The sequence below is a fragment of the Drosophila mojavensis genome, unplaced genomic scaffold (assembly GCF_018153725.1).
Source record: "Drosophila mojavensis isolate 15081-1352.22 unplaced genomic scaffold, ASM1815372v1 contig_136, whole genome shotgun sequence".
In the NCBI taxonomy this organism is placed as follows: Eukaryota; Metazoa; Arthropoda; class Insecta; order Diptera; family Drosophilidae; genus Drosophila; species Drosophila mojavensis.
The window spans coordinates 23,349,749-23,371,045 of NW_025318667.1; the positions used below are offsets into that span (position 1 = coordinate 23,349,749).

General features: G+C 37.3%; 1 protein-coding gene and 1 long non-coding RNA gene across 2 annotated transcripts in view; one reads left to right on the forward strand and one right to left on the reverse strand.

The window, feature by feature from the left end:
* The window catches only part of LOC6584538 (ras-related protein Rap-2b), a 51,212-nt gene extending 30,611 nt beyond the window's left edge, over positions 1–20,601 (forward strand). Inside the window, exons 4-6 of the mRNA XM_002010157.4 lie at positions 7,678–7,875; positions 19,696–19,788; positions 19,873–20,601. Coding sequence (XP_002010193.1) covers positions 7,678–7,875; positions 19,696–19,788; positions 19,873–20,214 — 633 coding nt within the window. The 3' untranslated portion in view covers positions 20,215–20,601. The remainder of the gene's footprint in view (positions 1–7,677; positions 7,876–19,695; positions 19,789–19,872) is intronic.
* Positions 4,618–5,716, reverse strand: LOC122757168. The gene is made up of 2 exons (XR_006357097.1): positions 5,632–5,716; positions 4,618–5,563 (listed from the first exon to the last, which is right to left on the reverse strand). It is a non-coding gene; the product is annotated as an uncharacterized LOC122757168 (long non-coding RNA).
* Positions 20,602–21,297: the final 696 nt, after the last annotated feature.

A 21,297-nucleotide genomic window follows, 5' to 3' on the forward strand; every position in this document is an offset into this window, starting at 1 on the left:
AAATGCCAAATGGAGTTGAGCGATTTTTTGCTTCTCTTTTTTTTTTTTTTTTTTTTTACCACGTATGTATGCATACTTGTCTGCCTTACTGTTTGCTTACATCTGAGCTGTTGATTTGGTTTTTACATCGAAATATGTTGAATAATATTTACTTTTTATTTTTTTTGTATTTTGTTAGTTAATTTATATTTTTTATTAACTATGAAAATGTATTTAAATAAATAATTTATTTTATAGCTAAAGTGTTTTTATGAGTATACATATTGCATTATTTTATGACTCTTTTTTATTATATTTACTGCAGCTTATATATATCTCAATTCAATACATATATGTGCATTCACAATTTTCGTAATATTTTATAATACAATTTTCATATTTTTTTAAGCCAATCGATTTGATATAGCCCCAGAGCCTTGCAGCATTTGAATATTAATGAAACAGAAATTTATTATTTAAGAAATGCAAACGTAATTATTAATTATAATAGACTGCTGCTATATGCATTGATGTAGATATAGGGTAGGTCTTAGTCTGGAGCTTTAAAATTTGACAATTTCAATTAAAATTCGACTGCGAATTCCGCATTCAATAGCTATTGATAAATGCTTACATTTGAAAAATAATAAAAATGACAAATAATAAATAAAAATCAATGAAAGGCATATTTTATAAAGTAACTAACCGGGTGTGCCCAACCAGCAGATACCCTGCACGCTGCGCAGCTATTCACCCTGTAACATGTAAACTATAATAAGCTATCATCCCCCCAATTTTCAATGAGTATAAATTATAAATTTAAAAAAAAAAAAAAACAAAAAACAAAAAAACATAACAATCAGAGATTTGAATGCATATAAAATGGTTTATAAACAGAAATAGATAAGGCTTTGTTGAACATTTCTTTAGGCTTTTCCCATCAATAAAATAAATTGAACATAACTATTATGCAGATCTTTGAATTCATGCATTGTTAAATAACATTTAAGCAACAAAAAACAATTCTGTGAAATCTGTGCTTAAATCGAGATATATGAAGCAAAACAAATTTTAATTAAATAAATAACTGTAAATTGATTACAAATGCATATAAATATTTAAGCACGATTTAATCCAAGCAAAACAAACAGCTTATGGCAATCAGTCCTTCATGAGGTCTACCACAGTTTTGGGGTGTAAATGAAATTCTCCGAAATTCAAATATTAAATAGAAAATCATTTAAATTAAATGCTGTTTGGGAAACTTTTTTTTGTAATTAGCAGCACTTGATGGCTGAGCTATTGAAGTGTTTCAGTCATCAAGAGCAAATGAGCCTGCGGATATAAATTGTCGAATGAGTTTTATTTTAAGAAAATATATTTTAAGACTTCGAAGTAATTTTTGCGTGTGAAACCATATAAAGAATATAATTAATTTAAGTATGTTGCTTAACAATTTCTTCGATTTCAATTTATTAAAAATTAAACATTAGCTGATCGACTAAGAGATACCCTAACGTTTATGTTGAGCTGCAGTTTTAAATGCAGACAATAAAAGATATTCATATAAAAGACATTCATATTCATATATACATATATATAGATAAACGACTAATCCTAGCTGAACTTTTGTGGATAAAATTAAAAAATTAAAATATTCAGGAATATGTAGTCATACTAAACAAAATCTAGAATAAATAATGAATTTAGTGATAGGAAATATGCTTAAAATGATATAAGACCAACTTGAGCTGTGTGAGCTACCTAATTTTCTATGTTATGGAGATGTGTACTAAAGACTGCTCTGAAGCTTTGGCTCGAATAGCATTTGTAGCTAATTAACATTTCCAACTAATTAACACTTCAACAAGACTCTGCACCTAAATTAAAAATGGCAGCAAAAAACGCTTAATTTGCCCACACAATGACAAACCCCATGAATTATTCTCTCTAGACCAGAGAGAGCAGAGCTACGAGCTAAAAGCTACAGCAAAGAGAACTACAGCAGACTCGAAACTCTAACGAAAGCCATTAGCCATAAATGGATCACAATATGAAAAAGCTCAGTGTAGACTGCAATGGACTAATATGAACTGATTCTCTAATTTTGTATTTTTTCAAGCATTTTATGACTTAAAAAAATGAAATAGGTGTAACTTCGACTACCAATCCCTGTTATATCATCTGGATTTCAAAGAAACGTACAGAGAGACAGATCCTTATCAGGAATATATATACATACATACATACCTTATAAAATGCCCGATCTACCTGCACCCCCAACCAGCTGACGTATATTCAATAGCTTCCAGGAAACTAGAAAAAATACTCACACACACACATACACACACACAGATACACACACACACATACACACACACACACGCACACCTTTGGCTGTCAACTGTTGCTTGGTGTTTAATGCAATTAAAAACTGTTCTCTATGTCGTTTCTAACTTGCTTTTAAAAGTTCGCCAGGTTTTCTTTCTTTTTTTGTGTAACATGCTTCAGTTGCAGTTGTTTACGGTCGTTGATTAAATTAGTTAGCTGGCGCTAATCAAATTCTATAGCAAAATCTCCCAACTTTTCAGGGCCAATAAGCGTGTATGCTGGAGCCCGGGGCTAACCCAAAAGACAATTGCAGTCGAAAACAAAACTTACGATTGCAGCTGCTGCCAAAAAAAAAAAAAAAAAAAAAAAAACTAAAATAGTAAAATAAAGTGGAGGAAAGTAAAGTGTGGCACACATAGACAATCAGCAGGACAAGTGGCAACAATTTCAAGTCCATTGAGAAATCAGAGAGCAAAACACATGCACAGTGCGAAGCCAAGCTCATCCTGGCAGTCGTTGTCCTTGGCTTGCCAAGCTGTCTGTGAAATGTGTAACGAGCGGAAACCGCAGCGGAGAGTGCTAGAGAGAGGGCTAAGGGGCGAGAGAGAGACAGAGAGAGAGAGAGAGAGAGAGCCAGTGAGATGTAGAGTGATAACATTGAGCAGGATAGCTTTTGGCAGCCGTCTGCCACCTGCCACCTGCCAACTGCCAACTGACAGCATGCCAACTGACAGCATGCCAACCGTCCCGGTTGAGTGTGCATAAAAAAGGGTCGCTCATAGCCAGCTTCTGGCTGGGCGCTTGGCTAACCTATCGCTGCTGTCACATCCTGTGATGCCGAAGCAGCTCCTGCTGCGTCTCCTGCGGCTGCGGCTCCTGCTGTTCCTCTACCATATGCATTCATTTCCAATGCAATAATATGCAATCATAACAATGCCAGCTGCAGCAACCAAAAAAAAAATAAAATAAAATAAATATGCTAAACTGACAAATGCTCGACTAGAAGATGCCCTTTATATGCTCAGCCAGAAAAGAGCTGAGTAGGGAACTTTTACTTGAACTTTGCATGTGAAATGTGACGCTTTACAGGGTATCATACAATAGTTTTTATCATGTTGAACAAACAGCATGGGCTGTGTATATAATCAAATGAATTTGGCTTAAATAAACTCAATGCAATTTGTATATTGAGCAATTTATTGAGATGTTCAAACATGGACATGTGGACAGCTCTCATGATCTATTTATGAAGGTAAATGGAAAATAATTCAAGTATAAACAAGCATAAACATGATAAATGGTTTCTGTATAACCATCGCTCTATGCAGCGACAATGAGTTCAGCAAAATTCGTTTTAGCTCAAACAGCATCTGGAGAGATACTTGAAGGGGAAGCTCGATGATCTATGCCGCACTCGAATGAGTGAAAATGTATGAGAGGCAACAGTTTCTGCTTCACTCAAAGGGATACAACATTTGTTGCTGAACTGCTTGGCACCCCGAAGTGCGATGCCTTTTATCAAAAATTCTTGTTCTTATCTACTCAGTATCGAAAATTTTTTTACGTATATCCATAGGCCTTGCTCCTTGTTCATATACCTCTATTCTCGCTTGTATTCCTGGGGCTTTTCGCAAGCTCCTCTATGCTCTACCACACTCTGCTTGAAGGCGTCAAAAGAACATCGTCAATATTGCTGGAAGATATGCGTATTATCTCATATTTCCTCAATCGTCACATAGCGCACCCTCAAAAAATTCTTTCACTTTCGGCAGCTAGAAAAAGTCACTGAGAGCCAAGCCTAGGAAATGCTGTGGGTTATTGGTTCTGACTAAATATTTCATACAGATTCTATAAATAGGCAAAAATCAAAGACGAGCCAAGATAATCCTAATGAATCAGCTGTCAATAGGGCCAAGCTTGTGGTCATAAATAAGAGTATGAAGTGCCAACATAGCGCCGAAAACTAACTATCGAATACAGGGCTGTCCATATTCGATGCATCCATCTGCCAACCCTATATATTTTGATAGAGACGTATAGGCTTAAGGCGGCCCTTTAAGAGATATCTTATTAACACACAAAATATTGTGTTTTTCTTTGATTAAGAGGAAAAAAACATTTGTGGGTCTGTGGAATATGGGCAACCTTGTATGCGTAGACCACAGAAATTCCCAATAATTCTTGAACAAACCTCGTATATTAATAAACGCACTCTTTAAGCAAATCGCCTGAGCGTGCTTATTCAGTTTAGGCACAATTAGAGTATAGCTAGAATACTGCTAAATCTTTTAGTTTGACTGGCTGCAGTTCTAGTCTTAGTTCAATTATTAAATGGAAGCTATAGAGAATAGCTCTTTTCAGATTATACAATGTATTCTAAAATTACAAACGCTTAGCTTTCCCATTAGTGGCTGAATGAATGGAATTAAACTTTTGTGAATCATGAACTTTGGAAACCATATATCGGCAACATGATGCACTCTCTATAAGCTGGCCGAGGGCAAGGGCAAAGTTTGTCCAAGGACGGCATAATGGAGCAACAGCAGCAGCGGCAACAGCGGCAGCAGGCGCAACAGCAGGCGCAGCATATGCACCTGTGCCTTGTTCTGCCTGTGGCCTGATGTGAGCCACTGCCATTGTTGTTAGCTCTTTTCATTCCTTTCATTCCGATTTATACATACATTTTTTGCTGTTGTTGTTCGATGCCAGCCTTTCTATTAGCCAGCAGAACAGCAGCAGCTGCAGCGGCTGCTGACGCACAGCTGTATATAGAGAGCATTTGCCTTGAGCCTGGGCCCGTTGCCTGCTCTCTCAACGTGACTCCCATAATGACTGTGACTCTGACTGCGACTGTGACTGTGACTGTTGCTGTTGCTGTTGCTGTGACTGGCTGTGGCGGGGCCGCATGGCTTGGGCGCCCATTAGTGTTAGATGGAACGGCAAACAGCAACAGACACCAGATCGTAGCCAAAATAATGCGGTTGTGGCCAGCAGACAGCCAAACATGTTCCCTGTCACACATTATAGAAAGAGAGAGAGAGAGAGAGAGAGCTAGTAAGAGAGAGAATGAGTGTGTGTGATGAAGATAGCTAGAGCAAGGCAGCCAGACAGCCATTACAACAATATATATATGAACATCTCTTACAGTAATGTCAGCTCCATCTCGAAAGTCTGTCTCTCTAATTCATTTCATTTGCGCTGCTCGTTTCCCCTGTTCATTTACTTAATCAATTTGATGCGCCATGGAGTGACTCTAAAAATATTTATATGTAGATTTATATATATTCTTATATATGTGTGTTTTAATATGTACATATTTACCTATGCAAACTCTAAACTTTTTAACATCTTTCTAATAAATTGAGTACAGCTGTATTTCAAGTATCAGAAAAGAGTGTTGAATAACTTATCAAAACCTTTGCATAGTTTCCAACACCAAACTCTCAGTAGGCGCTATGATTTTGTTTTCGATTCGATTCGATTCGATTGAATCGACTAAATACATCTATGTGCTCTGAACTTCTGCTTAATCATGACTCTCCTCTCTTCACAGATTATATTCTAATGAATATAATCAGTGTGACTAACAATACTACCGGAAATAGAGTAGTCGTACAGGATGCGTTGCTGTTCTGCAAAATTCCATTTATGGTACATTTTTATATATTTGTATTAGTTATTTTAAGTACTACATAGGTAGGTGTTTCAGTGTTGCAAAACAATGGCATGTGCAGTATTAAGACTGTACTTGATAGCAAGAGAGTACCTACCTATGTAGGTACTATCTATGTTTAATGCATATTCTCTTGCTATCATTTACACTCTGAACACTACACATGCCATTGTTTTGCAACACTGAAACACTTTTATGTTTTAGCTTAACCAGCTTCTAGTTCTCTCTCTCGCTCGCTCTCTCTCTCTCCCTCTCTCTTTCACTCCCCTTACAAAAAGTATATTATTTTTTTCATACTAATGTTGACTATAGATCTTACTCTGTATAGATCTTACTCGTTTATGTAGTGACAAGAGCATATTAGTTCTATACTAAGTTCGTCGCACAGTTAGATGTTGAAGTGTAAAGGAATAAATCGGAAAGAAATAACAAAAAGGTATAAGCTGTATCATTTGGAGGCGTGACAAATCTGGGCATACCTCAGTTTCTACAGAGTCCAAAGCTTGAAAGCTGAGTTATTCTATAGATTATATTACATATGTATGTATGTATGTGTATCTATCACAATTTTAAGGCTAAGATTCCTATTCATATTCTGTATACAGTAGATCTATATATTTCATGAATTTGCCTTTGCTGAACGAGTATTAAGCAGTCGTCTATGCAGCTTATTCAAACACAAACGCATGTGTATATCATCTTTTTTTTTTTTTTGCTGGTAAAAATTTGCTTAATTGAGTCCTGTACGGTGCATGCGTTCCGTCTCCCGGCGGACACATTGGCCTGCCATTGTTTCAGCTCGTGCTGCTGCTGCTGCTGAAAGATTTAAGGCATAATTCACAATTTGTGTGGCCTACGTTGCACTCGCTTTGACCATTTGCCATTCTGAAATTCAGTTACAGGTCAGGTGTGTGTGCGTGTGCGTGCGTGTGTATGTGGCACTCAAATGCGAAACATTTTTAAATACCACAAATGTCGCATGTTTCTACTTGCGCTCTGTTTGATTGAAATAAACAGAGAACTAGGTAATAAAGTCATTTTTTAAACACAGAAAAATGTTAGATAAACTAAAAAAAAAAAAAATAAACAAAATTCAAATTTGCTATATATATGTAAAAAATGTATTTATTCAAAAGTCAACTTTTGATATGCTAAAGCAGCGTTTTAGAAAAACGGCCTTTGTTGCCTTTGGTGTATGACATAATAAAGTACACACACACACACACAACACAAAAAGTCAATGGGAAAATGTTCAAGTTTATTTTGCAACTTGACAAACATTTAATGAGAAAAAGCGGGGGCGAAAGTGAAGTAGGGACTTCAGTGCTTGCCTCGAAACGCTTAACAAAATTTACATTATTATCTGTCATTATTAAAATATGTGCATAAATGTGCGCAAAGACCTGTTTGTGTCTGTGTCTGTGTCTGTATGTGTGTGTGTGCATGTATGCAAATACAATAATAATATGCAAATTTTTAACAGCATTTTATGTGTAATTTAAGCCGCTTGTTCAACACTTTTCCCACTCACTCAGCATGTCTCCCGCTCTCTCTCTCTCTCTCTCTCTCTCTCTCTCTCTCTCTCTTTCTTTCTCTCTGCTCTTTCTGGCCGTCCTTCTTTGTACCTTTTATCTATCAAATGTCATTGGGCGTTTTGGTAAAAATTGTAATGCCCGCATTTTCGCTTTTTGCAGTTCCCAGCAATGCGCGCCCTATCCATATCGTCGGCAGACGCTTTCATCCTGGTCTACGATGTCACCGATGCGTCCACATTCGAGGAGGTGCGGGCCATACGAGATCAAATACATGAGACAAAGGCAACCACAGCGGTGCCAATTGTGGTCGTTGGCAATAAGGTGGATCTGCTGGCCGAGGACAGTGAACTGCGCGAGGTGAGTCATTGCTCATTGCACAATATTAGCAACTCATTGTCATTACTATAGGCATTGCCGCTGTCATTATTAATTGTTATTATTGTCATTGGTATTGGCAGCATCATTAGTATTATCAGTTCTATCAAGAATACTTTTATTATTATTATTATACTAAAATAAAATAAATTTAAAATAAATCATTGCTGCTTATGATCATTCGTATCATTATAATCATTACTTCATTACTATTACCATTAATATTTTAATTATTATTATTATCATTGCCAATTTTATTATTATCATTAGCTTTTTATTCATTATCATTATCATTGGTATCATTATGAGATTTAGTTTATTACCAATATTATTGATATAGATATAATTTCCCATTTTCATTACAAACAGCATTGCTATCAATAGCCTTTTATTAATTATCATTGGTATCATTATGAGGTTTAGTTCAATACTTTCTTATCATTATCATTATTCATTATTATTGCTCAATATCCGATCATTATTATTATCATTACTGCTAGCACAAATATTATTATTACGTTTAGCATTAATATTGGTATTACTAATGTCATGCATCACTCTCATCATTCACATTCTAATTATCATTATTTTCGTCCTTATTATGGACGACAATGAGGCACAGGGCTTAGTTAATGGCGTTGCCAAGCCGATGCTTTTTCCATTATTATAATTGTTATTATTTTCATTGCTATTATCATTATATTTGCGTATATGCTTAACAATTAATTTCAAGCGCGCCTTGTGGCCCAAATGACAGCAGCAACAACAACAACAACAGCAACAACAACAACATCGGTTCTAACTGATTTAATTTTTGTTGGCAAAAGCACTCAAAGGAGTGTTTATAAAACACACACCAATACACACAGCCAAACACACACACACACACTCACACACACTCACACACACATACACACACCAGTAAACACAGACAGCCCATAGTAATTCGTAACCCGTTTATAAGCTATGCAAATTGCTTTTGTTTCGGCCCAAGCAATTATGTAAAGTTTGTCAAGCGTGACCAGCTACGTGACGGCGGGCTGGGTGTCTAGGGGGACTTGGGGCGTGGCTCCAGGCGGGCCTAGTGCCCGAAAACTGCAGCGAAAGTAAAATAGAAGCCAAAATTAAAATTTATTTTGTCTTATTTTTGTTTTCAACTTTTCGGCAAGCCGAGCTAAACAATTCGCAGCTCCAACACAGATAGCAACTGATTTAATGATATCTATATATATCTCTATATAGCTGTCTCTTGTTGGGCGAAATCTCTTGAACAAATTTAATTGAAGGTAGAAATGATTCAACCAATTGCTTTCATAACAAATCTGAAATGTTATTGAAATGAAAAGCCGAATTTTTCCACCAAAGAACATTTATTTCTCTTTACCTTTGCTCAACAAATAAGCCAGATCGATGACATTTGGCATAATTATAAGTTATTAGCGCTGCTTAGATTATCAGTCCTGCTTTGACAATTAGCTCTCATTCCAAACATAATGTCATGAGAGTAGCCATAAAGAGTAGTTAAAAAACTCGGGAATATCTTGAAACACTTTTGTCTCTCTGTCATTTATTTTCCCATTGCTCCTATGCGGTCACCCTTGACACTCTGTGGGCCACATCTGAACAATGTATGTGCCCTTCAAGTACATATATATATATATATATATGTATGTGTATTGTGTGACACAAAATGCTAAACAAAGCGAGCTGCAATGAAATTTCATTAAGTCGTAAATGCTTCAACTATTCAAATGAAGTGTAAACTCAAAAGTGCAAAAGTCACGGGAAATGTGATCCCATCAAAAGTTGCAGCAAACCTTTTGTGCATAATTAGTGACAGACGTTGCAGCACTTAATAATGCCACAAAATTAGCACAAAATTGCAATAGAATGCGTAGCAACAGCCACTGTGCACAGTGGGCGAAAAATATTGAAGAGGTGTATTAACATAAAAAAAATATATATATATATATATATATATATATATATTCGAATTTATGTCTTAAATTTAAATATTATATTACATATATTTTCTTAAAGTTTTTTTAACTACAAATTGATTATTTTTATTTATTTATTATTAAATTATTATGAGTTTATTTCATATTTTATTTTTTATTTTTATTCTATTATTTTTAAGAGTTTATTTATTATTAAATTTTCTGCTAATATTCACAGAACTCATTTGAATGCAATTTAATAAACAAGCTAACAATATTGTCTGCACAGATTTACTTCAATTATATATTAAATAATCGAATTGAAATCCGCAAAAGTTTCTAGAGATGAAATATATATAAAATAAAAATATAAAAAAAAAGTAAAACTACTAAACATTTGCTGGATTTGTAAAACTTTTGCCTCCAACTTGAGTGGAACAAAAAAAACACTTTCCAGTGGCTAAGCTCAACAGTTTTGTTGTTGGCTCGAAGTTTGTGGCGAAAGCGCCTGTGGATATGCAATGGTTATTGGTGCATTGTACACGCTATATGTATGTACATAAATATGTATATATGCATATGTATACGTATACGTATACGTATACAGCTGTCCCCTTGCTCACCTGCCCCGGCCACTTAGACAACTTTTTCGTACAGTTTTTATCATCTGACGCCAACTTTTGTCGCAGTCGCAGTTTATTGCCGTTCCTTGCATATCGTTTCATTTGACATACATCTACTATATACATATATATTTGTTTGTATGTGCCATGTAAATACCCTGTAATCATATCAATTTGTGCTTGGCATACCCTTAATGATCATCGTTTGAGCCAAATGGAATTTTGTATTAGTTTATGCAAATTGAAGGACAGCTGCGCTGTCTGTTATTCGCCCTGTGGCCAGCTTAAATCATAAACTCAATTTAAAATACACACACACTAAAAGAGGGAGAGGGAGAGGGAATAAGACTGAGGGAAAGAGAGAGAGAGAGAGGGACTCAAGTCAAATGCTGCACAATGTGCAGTTCGAAAAAATTATATTGCTTATGCATTAGAAGAAATCGAACAATTTAAATGGAAATTTAAATAATAATAAAAAAACTATATATAAATAAAAAAAAATATAGGCATATACTTCATAGATATATAAATATCAAATATATAAACATAACACAAATACAAAATGAACATAAACATATATATATATATATACAATATGCATATACTTCTTAGCTCGCAAATAACTCTTGATCGTTTCTCGAAGTCTGCAAATAGGTGTTTTCCATTCACACTTGAGAAGAAACTCAGTGAGCAAACTCTTTCATAAGTTCGTTTAGGTTCGGCTTGCAACTGACAGCAGAAAGACTTTTGCATATGTATTGGTAAACGATTGATCTCGCTTAACACATTAAGAGCGTACGTGAAATGCTTGTGTGCATGGGTGTGTGAGTATGTGAGAACCTCTTGCAGTGACTTTTCGAGGCAATGCATTGTGAGAAATCGTATCGCTCCCGAAATTATGCTCATTAAAAGAGGAACAAACGAAAAGCTCAACCCAAGGCGCTCAACAGAAAACGAAAAGAAACGAGGACACTTGCTCAGAGAGAGAGAGAGAGAGGGATAGAGAGAGAGTGATAGATAGAGAGATAGATAGAGAGAGGGAGAGAGAGTGAGTGAATATGATATTTTCGGTTGATCACGCGAATGGAGTGAACGAAAATCCTGATTCCCAGCCAAACTTATATGAGCAAACTTATACGATTAAAACGTATTCCGGGTACGGTGTCTTGAGCGTCGCTATAACCGGATTCGGCTGACTTGAAATCGGTTACATACATAAATATGAATACAGGCAATATGCTCAACATGCTCAACAACTAACAAAAGTCTCAGTGACAACTTTATCTAGATGAACTCAAAAACTAATAAAATGCCATACATATGCCCAGCATATATGCATACATGTATCTATATAAATATACGTATAACTCAATCCCTCAGTGACTCTCGAAATTTGCCTAAGCTCTGACTGTGAGTTTGCTGCTAAAATAAATCACTCTCAGCTGTCAAATTAAATACAAAATAATTTAAAATTACTTTTCAAATCGTGCGACAATTTGAACCCTTTTTTTCTCTCTTTTGGTTTTTGTTGCTTTGGTGATTTGTTGTTGTTGTTGTTGTTGTTATTGGTGGTGGTGCTGGTGGTGCTGCTGCTGTCGCCGTTGTTTCCTTTCTTTGGACAGCTCTTTGAAAATTTCAATTTTAATTTATTTGCAGTTTGGCGTTGCGAGTTGTTTAGCAGAAGGAGCAACAGCAACAGCAGCAGCAGCGGCAGAGTTTGGTCCACTTGGCGTATACTTGATATTTCATTATGTGCCCCATTTTCTTCCTCTACTTTTTTCTTCGGCTGCCGCGTGCCTTTTTTTTTACCACACGCACATATAGGGAGAGTGTGTGTGTGTCTCAGTCAGTTTATTGTCAATTTCAATAGTCGAGACAATGAGAGTATGCCCCATCTTCTTCTTCTTCTTCATCATCTTATTCTTTTTCTTTTGGGTGTATTGACTTTAACCGAGTTCTAATATAATAAAAATGCAAATTGCTCAACGCCAGCAGCGGAAAACTGTCGCGTTTTTTTCTTCTTTTTTTTTTTTTTTTTTTTTTTTTTTCATTACTGTTTTTTTTTTTTTTTTTTTTTGGGGTTTTTTGGTTTTGGGCTTAGGTTAAGGTTTGGGCTTTTGGCTATCCCGCTCTGGCCACCTTTGGCAGCCAACATTGTCGTCTTTGTTTAACGAAGTGAACTTAACTTTAGTCTTTTACTATATGTATTTAGGCCATGTTTGGGACGCAGCGTTTTTGTTGGCCATTTTAAAGCCGTCGAACGCGTCGCCATGGCCAAAATGTAAAGCCGCCAGCTGGGCCAGGGCAACGTTTGTTGCCTTTTCATGTTTCAGCTGGTCGGTCTTTGGGGTTTGCTCATTTGGAAGAATTGGGCTTTTGGTTTTGTTTGGACGCCGGCTTAGTTTTGCAGCTTCAGTTCGGTTTAGTTCAATTCGATATATTTCGTTGTTTCGGCAAAAAGAAAAAAAAAAGACGAAAAAAACTGAAAAGGAAAACAAAAATGAAGTCAGCAGTTTGCCTTTTCTCTCGCCCCACAATTTCGTTTTTCCTTTTGCTGTCTGCTTCTCTATTATTTATTTGCACTTCATTCTTTTCTTTTTTTTTCTTTTCATCACTTACCACCGCAGCAATTCAGACGTCTATGTGCGTTGCCATGACCGATAAGAACTAGACCCGAATCGCCAAATGGACTCTCGCCATCTAAATGCTTCAAATCACTTTCGCTCACTCCTCTGCCATTGTAGTCACTTTTTACTTTCTTTTTTCTTCTTTTTTTTTTTTTTTTTTTTTTTTTTTTTGCTTTTCCTTCTCTGGCATTGAAATTGAATTCCATTCATACTTTTTACTTAAACATCATCGGATTTCGCACACTTGGTGGCTTTTTGATAGCGCATGCTAAACAACAATTTCATAGACTTTAATTTGCTTATGGCTTCACTTACACAGAACGGTTCGAGTGGATCAAGTGATCAAATTTGAGACCACATCATTTGCTTAACTATATAAATTGTTCTCCCTAAGCATGACCAAGCAACAGGCTCGATTTTTTAGTACTATTTGAAGAATTTTAAATTTACTATATCACAATTATTACAAAATTGCATTGATATTTATTTAAAGCTATTATAATGTGAGAGGATATTATTAATATTATTAATACAAAAAAGAGCAGTTTAAAATTATTTGAAAATTTTTTTAATATTTTAAATATACTACTAATATAAAATACTACTAATATAAATATACTACTAATATAAAAATAAAATAAAATATATAAGAGCAATTTAAAGTTATTTTAGCTCATTTTTTATAAATATACTGACCTGTTATATTTTACCCTGTACCTATAAGAAAAATGGAAAATCATATATGTTTGCATATATATATATATATATATATATATATATATATATATATATCTGTTCAGGGCGATCAGTTGTGTTGGACTCATCCGTCTATCTGTCCGTCCCTCTGCGCTTATGTATGAACGCGTCAATCTCAGAGCCTATAAGAGCTAGAGAGAGGAAGTTTGTTTCAAAAAATCAATAACTATCCTCGTTGTAAGGTTATTTATATCTCCATCTTATATCTCCTTATATCTCCAACATCTGCAGTGCTTGTATCAAAATTTGGCATTTATATTTATATGAATTTTATATAAATTTGATTACAAATGCAATGTAGATGAAAATATTTTTAATATATTTAAATACTTTACATAATTTAACGTCATTATTTTTTTTTTTTAATTTTAATTATTAATTAATAATTTTTAAAATGTAATATTTTTCCGCATTTGTTGTGTTGTTTTTTTTTTTTTCTATAAATTTTAATTTAAGCAACTATCAAGCTAGCATCTATAAACTATTACTAAGCACTCACTCTAGCTCTCCCACTATATGGCAAAGCATGCTCAATTGGCTCTAAGACGAGACCCAAGAAGAGTAATGGTACTTTCCATGGCTAAGAATCAACAGCTACTTTAGTTATTCTTAGCAGCTAGCTCTCCAAACGTGAGCGAATATCCTCTAATATGTGTTTAGTTTCGTATCGATCTTAATTCATCTGAGCGCGGGCTTTTATACCCAGACTCATGCATATTTTGAGCTCTTAAATCTAATGCGACTATTGCTGAATAAGGCTCAGCATTGGTCTATTACACGTTATTATCTTATTGCTGAGTTTGTAAGACTTTGGTCTATTAAATATTCTCAACTTATCGCTGAGTTTATAAGGCTCCGCGCTCTTCTTTTACATATTCTGTCACTGAGGTTGCAAGGGCCACAGTTCATCTGTCTATTTTTAGAGTGCACACATTGGACACTTATCTCATCGTAGGCATATTAAATGTTATGGGTCTGTCGAAATTCCAACTTATTGTACCTTAAAATACAACATGAATTTCATCCATCTTTCATGGATGGATTCAGTGTGCAAGCAATTTGCCACACAGTTAAGTTTGAGCATTACGACTAAGATTATCTTGAAGTAAGGGAAATATAACCGTAGAAGCAGACACAACAATGTTGCTGCAGGCGCAACATTCTGAATATTATTGCCTGCATAACAGAGTCAATATTAATGCAAGTCATTCACAATGGAAGCTGACATTTGTAGCACAGCCGCTAAATTGAGGCCGTTATGTAAATCATATTCTGTTACTTCAGACATAATGCCACGAGTGTAGCTTTAGGAGGCCTTAGAAAAAAACAATGAAATATCTCAGCGTAATTTACGTATTATTGCCATTTGTTGTCTAACTGCTCCTATTTGGTTACCCGCTAGCCTAGCCTAGATCGTAAAATGAATCTGCTGTTGATGATGATAGAACAGGAAAGGTTCCGGGATAGAGGAGTACCCTATTATTATTATGATATACCCTGCTTGAAAATAATCAATTAGTACTTAATCGCCCAATATACATTAAATATCATTTTTTATAGTTTTTTTTTATTTTTATTTTTATTTTTTATTTATATTTTTTTTTTTTTATTGTGTTTTTTTGTGTAAAGTGAATTTGAATTTCTAAATCGTAGCATTTGAACAGTTATGACTACTTGAGTTCGTGTGTGTTTATGTTGTTGTTGTTGTTGTTTTTTTGTATGCTTTTATTTTTTTTCCTTTGTGTAAATTTGTTGTACATACATAGATACATATACATATATATATATATAAATACGGGTCTCACGCTTATCGATTTATATACATATAGATAAACATATAAATAAATATACATACATATATGTAAAATGAATATATATATATATATATGCATATATAAATATATGTATGTATGTCATGTGCATGTATGTATATATGTATGAATGTGTATAATATGTCGTCTCATAATCATATGTAGGGTGTGTATATAGATACATATGCTTATGTAGATGCATTTGCTATGATTTCAAACACCGTCACTTCATTTCCAAACGTTGATAATGCTGCTAATTTTGTGGTGCTCAAATTTAGTTGCATTTCGACTTGCTAATTTTTTTTTTTTTTTCTTTTTATTATTTTAATTTTTGTTCTTCTTCTTCTTGATAGATTTAGTTGATTTTCGATTCATTTCCTAATTTATATTGAGAGGCCAGACGGGAATTTGTCTATTGTTGTTGTTGGCAGTGTTGTTGTTGCTATTGATGATGTTGGGATTGATGTTGTTGTTGCTATTGTTGTCATTGTTGTTGTGATTATTATTATTGTTGTTGTTGTTGTTGATATTATTGTTCAGGCTATTGAAGTTGTTCTGGTTGATGTTATTCATGTTGTTATTGTTGTTGTTGTTGTTGTTCAAATTGTTACTAGCTTGCATGCTGATATTATTATTATTATTATTATTGTTATTATTCATGTTGTTGATGCCCTCGCTCATGTTGGCATTGCTAATTAGATGTGGGCCATTGCTGAAATAACTGCTGTTCTCCATTTGCGGCAAACCCCAATGATTTGCAGCCAGCTCGTGCGGCATAGCATTGTGCGACATATACCAAACGCGAAACTTTCCGGCCGGTGGCCCCGGAGCTGTATGTGGCACGAGCCCGTTGTTGATGAAGACGGGCGCCTTGAAGTTGAGACCGGAGCACGGCGGAAACTGTTGCATCTTGTTCAATTGTTGCTGTTGCTGTGGGTGCAGCTGTTGTTGCTGCTGAAGTTGCTGAAGCTGTTGCAGCTGCTGTTGCTGCTGGGGCAGCTGCAGTTGGAGCTGTGGTTGCTGCAATTGCTGCATATGCTGCAACTGCTGCAGTTGCTGCAACTGGAGCTGCTGTTGCGGCTGTTGCTGTTGCTGTTGCTGCTGTTGATGATGGTGCTGCTGCTGCATGATGTGCTGCTGTAATTGCTGTTGCTGCATAATTTGCTGCTGCTGCAGTTGCTGTTGCAGCTGCTGTTGTTGCTGGTGATGTTGTTGCTGCTGGTGCAGCTGCTGTTGCTGCTGATGCTGCTGCTGTTGTAGCTGTTGTTGCTGTTGCTGCTGCTGTTGTTTTTGCTGTTGCTCCTGCTGTTTGTGCTGCTGCTGTTGCTGCTGTATCTGTTGCTGCTGCTGTTGCTGCTGATCTTGCTGCTGCTGCAGCTGCTGTTGCTGCTGTTGTTGCTGCTGCTGTTGCTGCTGCTGTTGCTGCTGCTGCTGTTGCTGCTGCTGCTGTTGCTGCTGCTGCTGTTGCTGCTGCTGCTGTTGCTGCTGCTGCTGGCTGCTGCTGCTGCTGCTGCTGCTGCTGCTGCTGCTGCTGCTGCTGCTGCTGCTGCTGCTGCTGCTGCTGCTGCTGCTGCTGCTGCTGCTGCTGCTGCTGCTGCTGCTGCTGCTGTTGCTGCTGCTGCTGTTGCTGCTGCTGTTGTTGCTGCTGCTGTTGTTGCTGCTGCTGTTGTTGCTGCTGCTGCTGCTGTTGCTGCTGCTGCTGTTGTTGCTGCTGCTGTTGCTGCTGCTGAGGGTGCTGCTGTGGGTGCTGCTGAGGGTGCAGTGGCGGCCACTGATGGCCAGGCTGTGGCCATGCTGGCGGTGCATACATAAAATACGAGCATGCTCCAGCAGAAGGCGGCGGCGGCGGCGGTGGAGTCGGCACCAATGCAACTGGAGTTACGACAATTCCCGTGGTTGGTGTCGATGTTGATGCCAGTATTGCTGCTGCGGCAGCTGCTTGCTGAGCAACCAGCTCCTGCAGAGTCGGCTCATTGTTGTCCTGCTGCATCTGCCATTGCAACTGGCGTTTGAGCAGCCCGTGCAGCTGGCGCAGCTGAAGCAGCGTCTGCTGAAACAGCTGGCGATTGGGCAGTGAGGGCAGCAGCTGATCAATGCTCTGCAGGAGACGGCGTGTCTGATTCTGCAAATTAATCAGCTGCTCGGTCAGCTTCTGCTTCTGGTCCATTGTCGGCTTCTCCTTGAGCGGCGATGACGACGGCGAAGACTTTTTCTCCAGCGAAGATTTCTTTTCCGGCGAAGTTTTTTCCTCCAGCGAAGATTTCTTCTCCAGTGACGAGTCCTCCAACGACGATTGCTCCAGCGAAGGTTTCTCCAGCAAGGATTTCTCCAGCGATGATTTCCCATACCTGCTATCGTTAGTCATCTTCGGCTCATCCTTCTGCTCGTCCTCGGTGAAGTGCCACGGCTCAAAGCGCTGCCGACGCTCGCGCTCGAACTGACGTTCGCGCTGCGAACGCAACCAGGCATCCAGCTCTGCACTTATCGGATTTTCAGCGTTCTGCGATTGAGATTGGGTTTCGGTTTGTGATTGTGAATGCAATTGTGATAATGTGCGAGCGTTTGAGCTGCCTAATTCGATTTGGCAAAAGACCACGAGATACTTACATATTGCGGATCGCCGCGCCACTGAGAGGCCGGGTCCTTGGGGTCCTTGGTCGAACTTACGTTAATATTCAAGCTGTTCATAGCAGCCATACGCTCGGCCCGCTCCGAGCCAATTGGCGGTAATTTCTGGCTATTTTCCATGATGATTCGTTAATGATTTGTGCTAGCTTCAGAGTGGTACAAAACTATTGTTGTCAGAAGTGGTTTTAATTGAAGTTAAATTTTCAGTGCCATACCCAAAAAGAATTCTAATCCATAGCCAACTAATTTCCGAGTTGCCTATTTAAGTCTCACACAAATCTATCTAAGCATCATCGTTTTCATTCTGTTATCGATATCAAAAAGCATTTAGCTGGCTATCGTTCATCTGTCAACTGTCGATTTAAAGCGACTATCAAGCAAATTAATTATGTTAAACGAGTTTTTCTGGAATATGATGATTTACGATATGTATAAATGCAATTATATGTGCATGGTGTATCTGCCAGTTGGGTGGATTCCATTTGAATGCGGTTTTTGCACTTGGTATGTTTCTATGCACACGATAAGCTCTAAAATATACCAAAAGCAGCATCTGCACTTTACATGTGCTACATTTTTGTACAGTGATACAAAAGAGATGCACATACATATATAAATAATAGCTCTTTCTTGCAACTCGAGTCACGTGTTTCCTCTGCCTCCAACCTCCTCTCTTAAGCCCTACGCTTCTCTATCGCTCTGGTCATCTCCATAACTCTTTTTGTCTCTCCCTTCCCATCTCTGCTTCTGTCTCTCTATCTTCATATCTCCTTTTCTCTCTCTTTCTCTATCTTCATAACCCTTATTCTCTCTCTCTCTCTCTCTCTCTCTCTCTCTCTCTCTCTCTCTCTCTCTAATTATCTCTCTAATTCTCTATATTGGTCTTTATATTGCACTCTATGTCTTTTTTTTCCACAATAGTTCTTTCTATCTGTCTATCTCTCTCTCTCTCTCTCTCTCTCTCTCTCTCTCTCTCTGGTTCTCCCTCCCTCGCGCTCTCTCTTTCTCTCTCTCTATCTGTGTCTGTTTCTCTCTCTCTCGCTCTTGGTCCCTTCACTATATCAGTCGAAGCTTGCCCGTTCACAATCTGAATTTTTCTGTTAATTTGTATTTCTCTATTTATAGCACTTTAGGCCCCACTCTCTCTATCTCTCTATCTCTCTCTCTCTATCTATCTCTCTCTCTCTCTCTCTCTCTTTTAATTCGCCTTTACTAACGCCTTTCTATGAAATTCTCATTGCTGGCAATGAAATACAAGAATCTCTTTTTGTTCTAGCTAATTTATTATAGAACTAGAACGACACATATTTCATTTCATTTCATTTTCTTTAAGGACTTATAATCATAGAGCTTTATTCCAGGTATTTGAAAACGCATTTCCTCCGTTTGATTACTCACAGTTATTGTTCTGTTGCAGGTGGAATATGCGACAACCGAATCGGTGGTAACTGTCGATTGGGAGAACGGCTTTGTGGAGGCATCGGCGGCCAACAATGAGAACATAACACAGGCAAGTGCTGGTGGCCTCTGGCAGTCCCGTTGGCAGTTCTGTGGGTGGTTTAGTTAGTAATTCGAGATGCTTTGTTATTGGCAGGTATTCAAGGAGCTGTTGGCCCAGGCCAAGATTACGTACAACCTGAGTCCGGCGCTGCGTCGCCGCCGGCAGTCGTTGCCGCAACAAATTGGCAACAATGGGCCCGGTACACCGCTGCACCACCAGCACCACCATCACCACCACCATCAGCAGCAACAGCAGCAGCAGCATCATCAGGGCTCGTCGCACGGTTCCGGCTCCGGTTCGGCCTCCACATCGTCGGGCGCTGCCGGGGGCGGGGCGCATGGCTCCCATACGCCAACGCCCGCTCAACTGCAGCATCTGCAGCGCATCCAGGAGCGCAGCCTGGGCGCCAAGCGCAACTCCTGCACCATTTCCTAAGCCAATCAAGGCATTTAACTATGTAACTGAAACTGAAACTGAAACTGAAACTGAACAAACGGTCTCCTACAAATGGTTTTCAATGTTTCACAAATAATAAAAGTTTTACAATTTATGGATTTACGATCTTATGTACTCACGACTCAAGTGTACCTCTTGCTACTAACTTTAGTACCTATCTAGAGCAAGTTTTTCGCTCAGTCTAAACCACACACGCTAACCTCTATCCCTGTCTCTCTCTCTCTCTCTCTCTCTCTCTCTTTCTGTCTCCAGTTTCGACTACTTACCTATTTTTAGCAGCAGCTAACTTTAACTAAATTAACTACAAATTCACATTCCAATATTAATTATATATTTCTACAAATATACATATTAAAAAAAAATTTTTTTTTTTAAATAAATAAAAGAAAATTATATATAACACTCACAGATATTTCAACAATAAAGAGCAGTCCCAATCAATATCTGTAATCTGTAAATACTTGACAATATCTGAAACATACAACTTGACCAAAAGCAAGCATTCTTCTTTCAATTCTCATTCGATGAATTCCCATGTTTAGTTAAATATACCACTTAGAGAACACAGAGAAGAAGAAGAAGAAGCAATTACAATTTTACTCAAGCTTAACTTATTCAAGTCTTAATACATATTTACACAGTTGCTATTTCTAACAATATTAACAAACAGAATCAAAAAACACAAACTATTTCGTAAAATGTGGCGCGCCAAAGCTAAGGCGGCTGTTGAACCGCTCCTGTGGCGAAATATAGAAAGGGTTTTAGGTGTGTGTGTGTGTATGTGTGTGTGTGCGTTTACCTAAACGAAATATGAAAGTAAATAAATTATATTAGTTTATTCAATAGAACTTCTGTTAAGGTCTGATTCTTCCACACTCTCTGCATAGCTCGACTATGATATACCCTATATCTGAAGTGATTAAAAAGAAAATTTTAATTAATATACATTTCATGCGAAGAATTTAAATAACAATATCTGTATACAAAATTCCAGTTCTTGTCTTATAAACGTTTTAATTTGTATTTACAGTTACATGATTTTTTATATGACACTCTAGAATA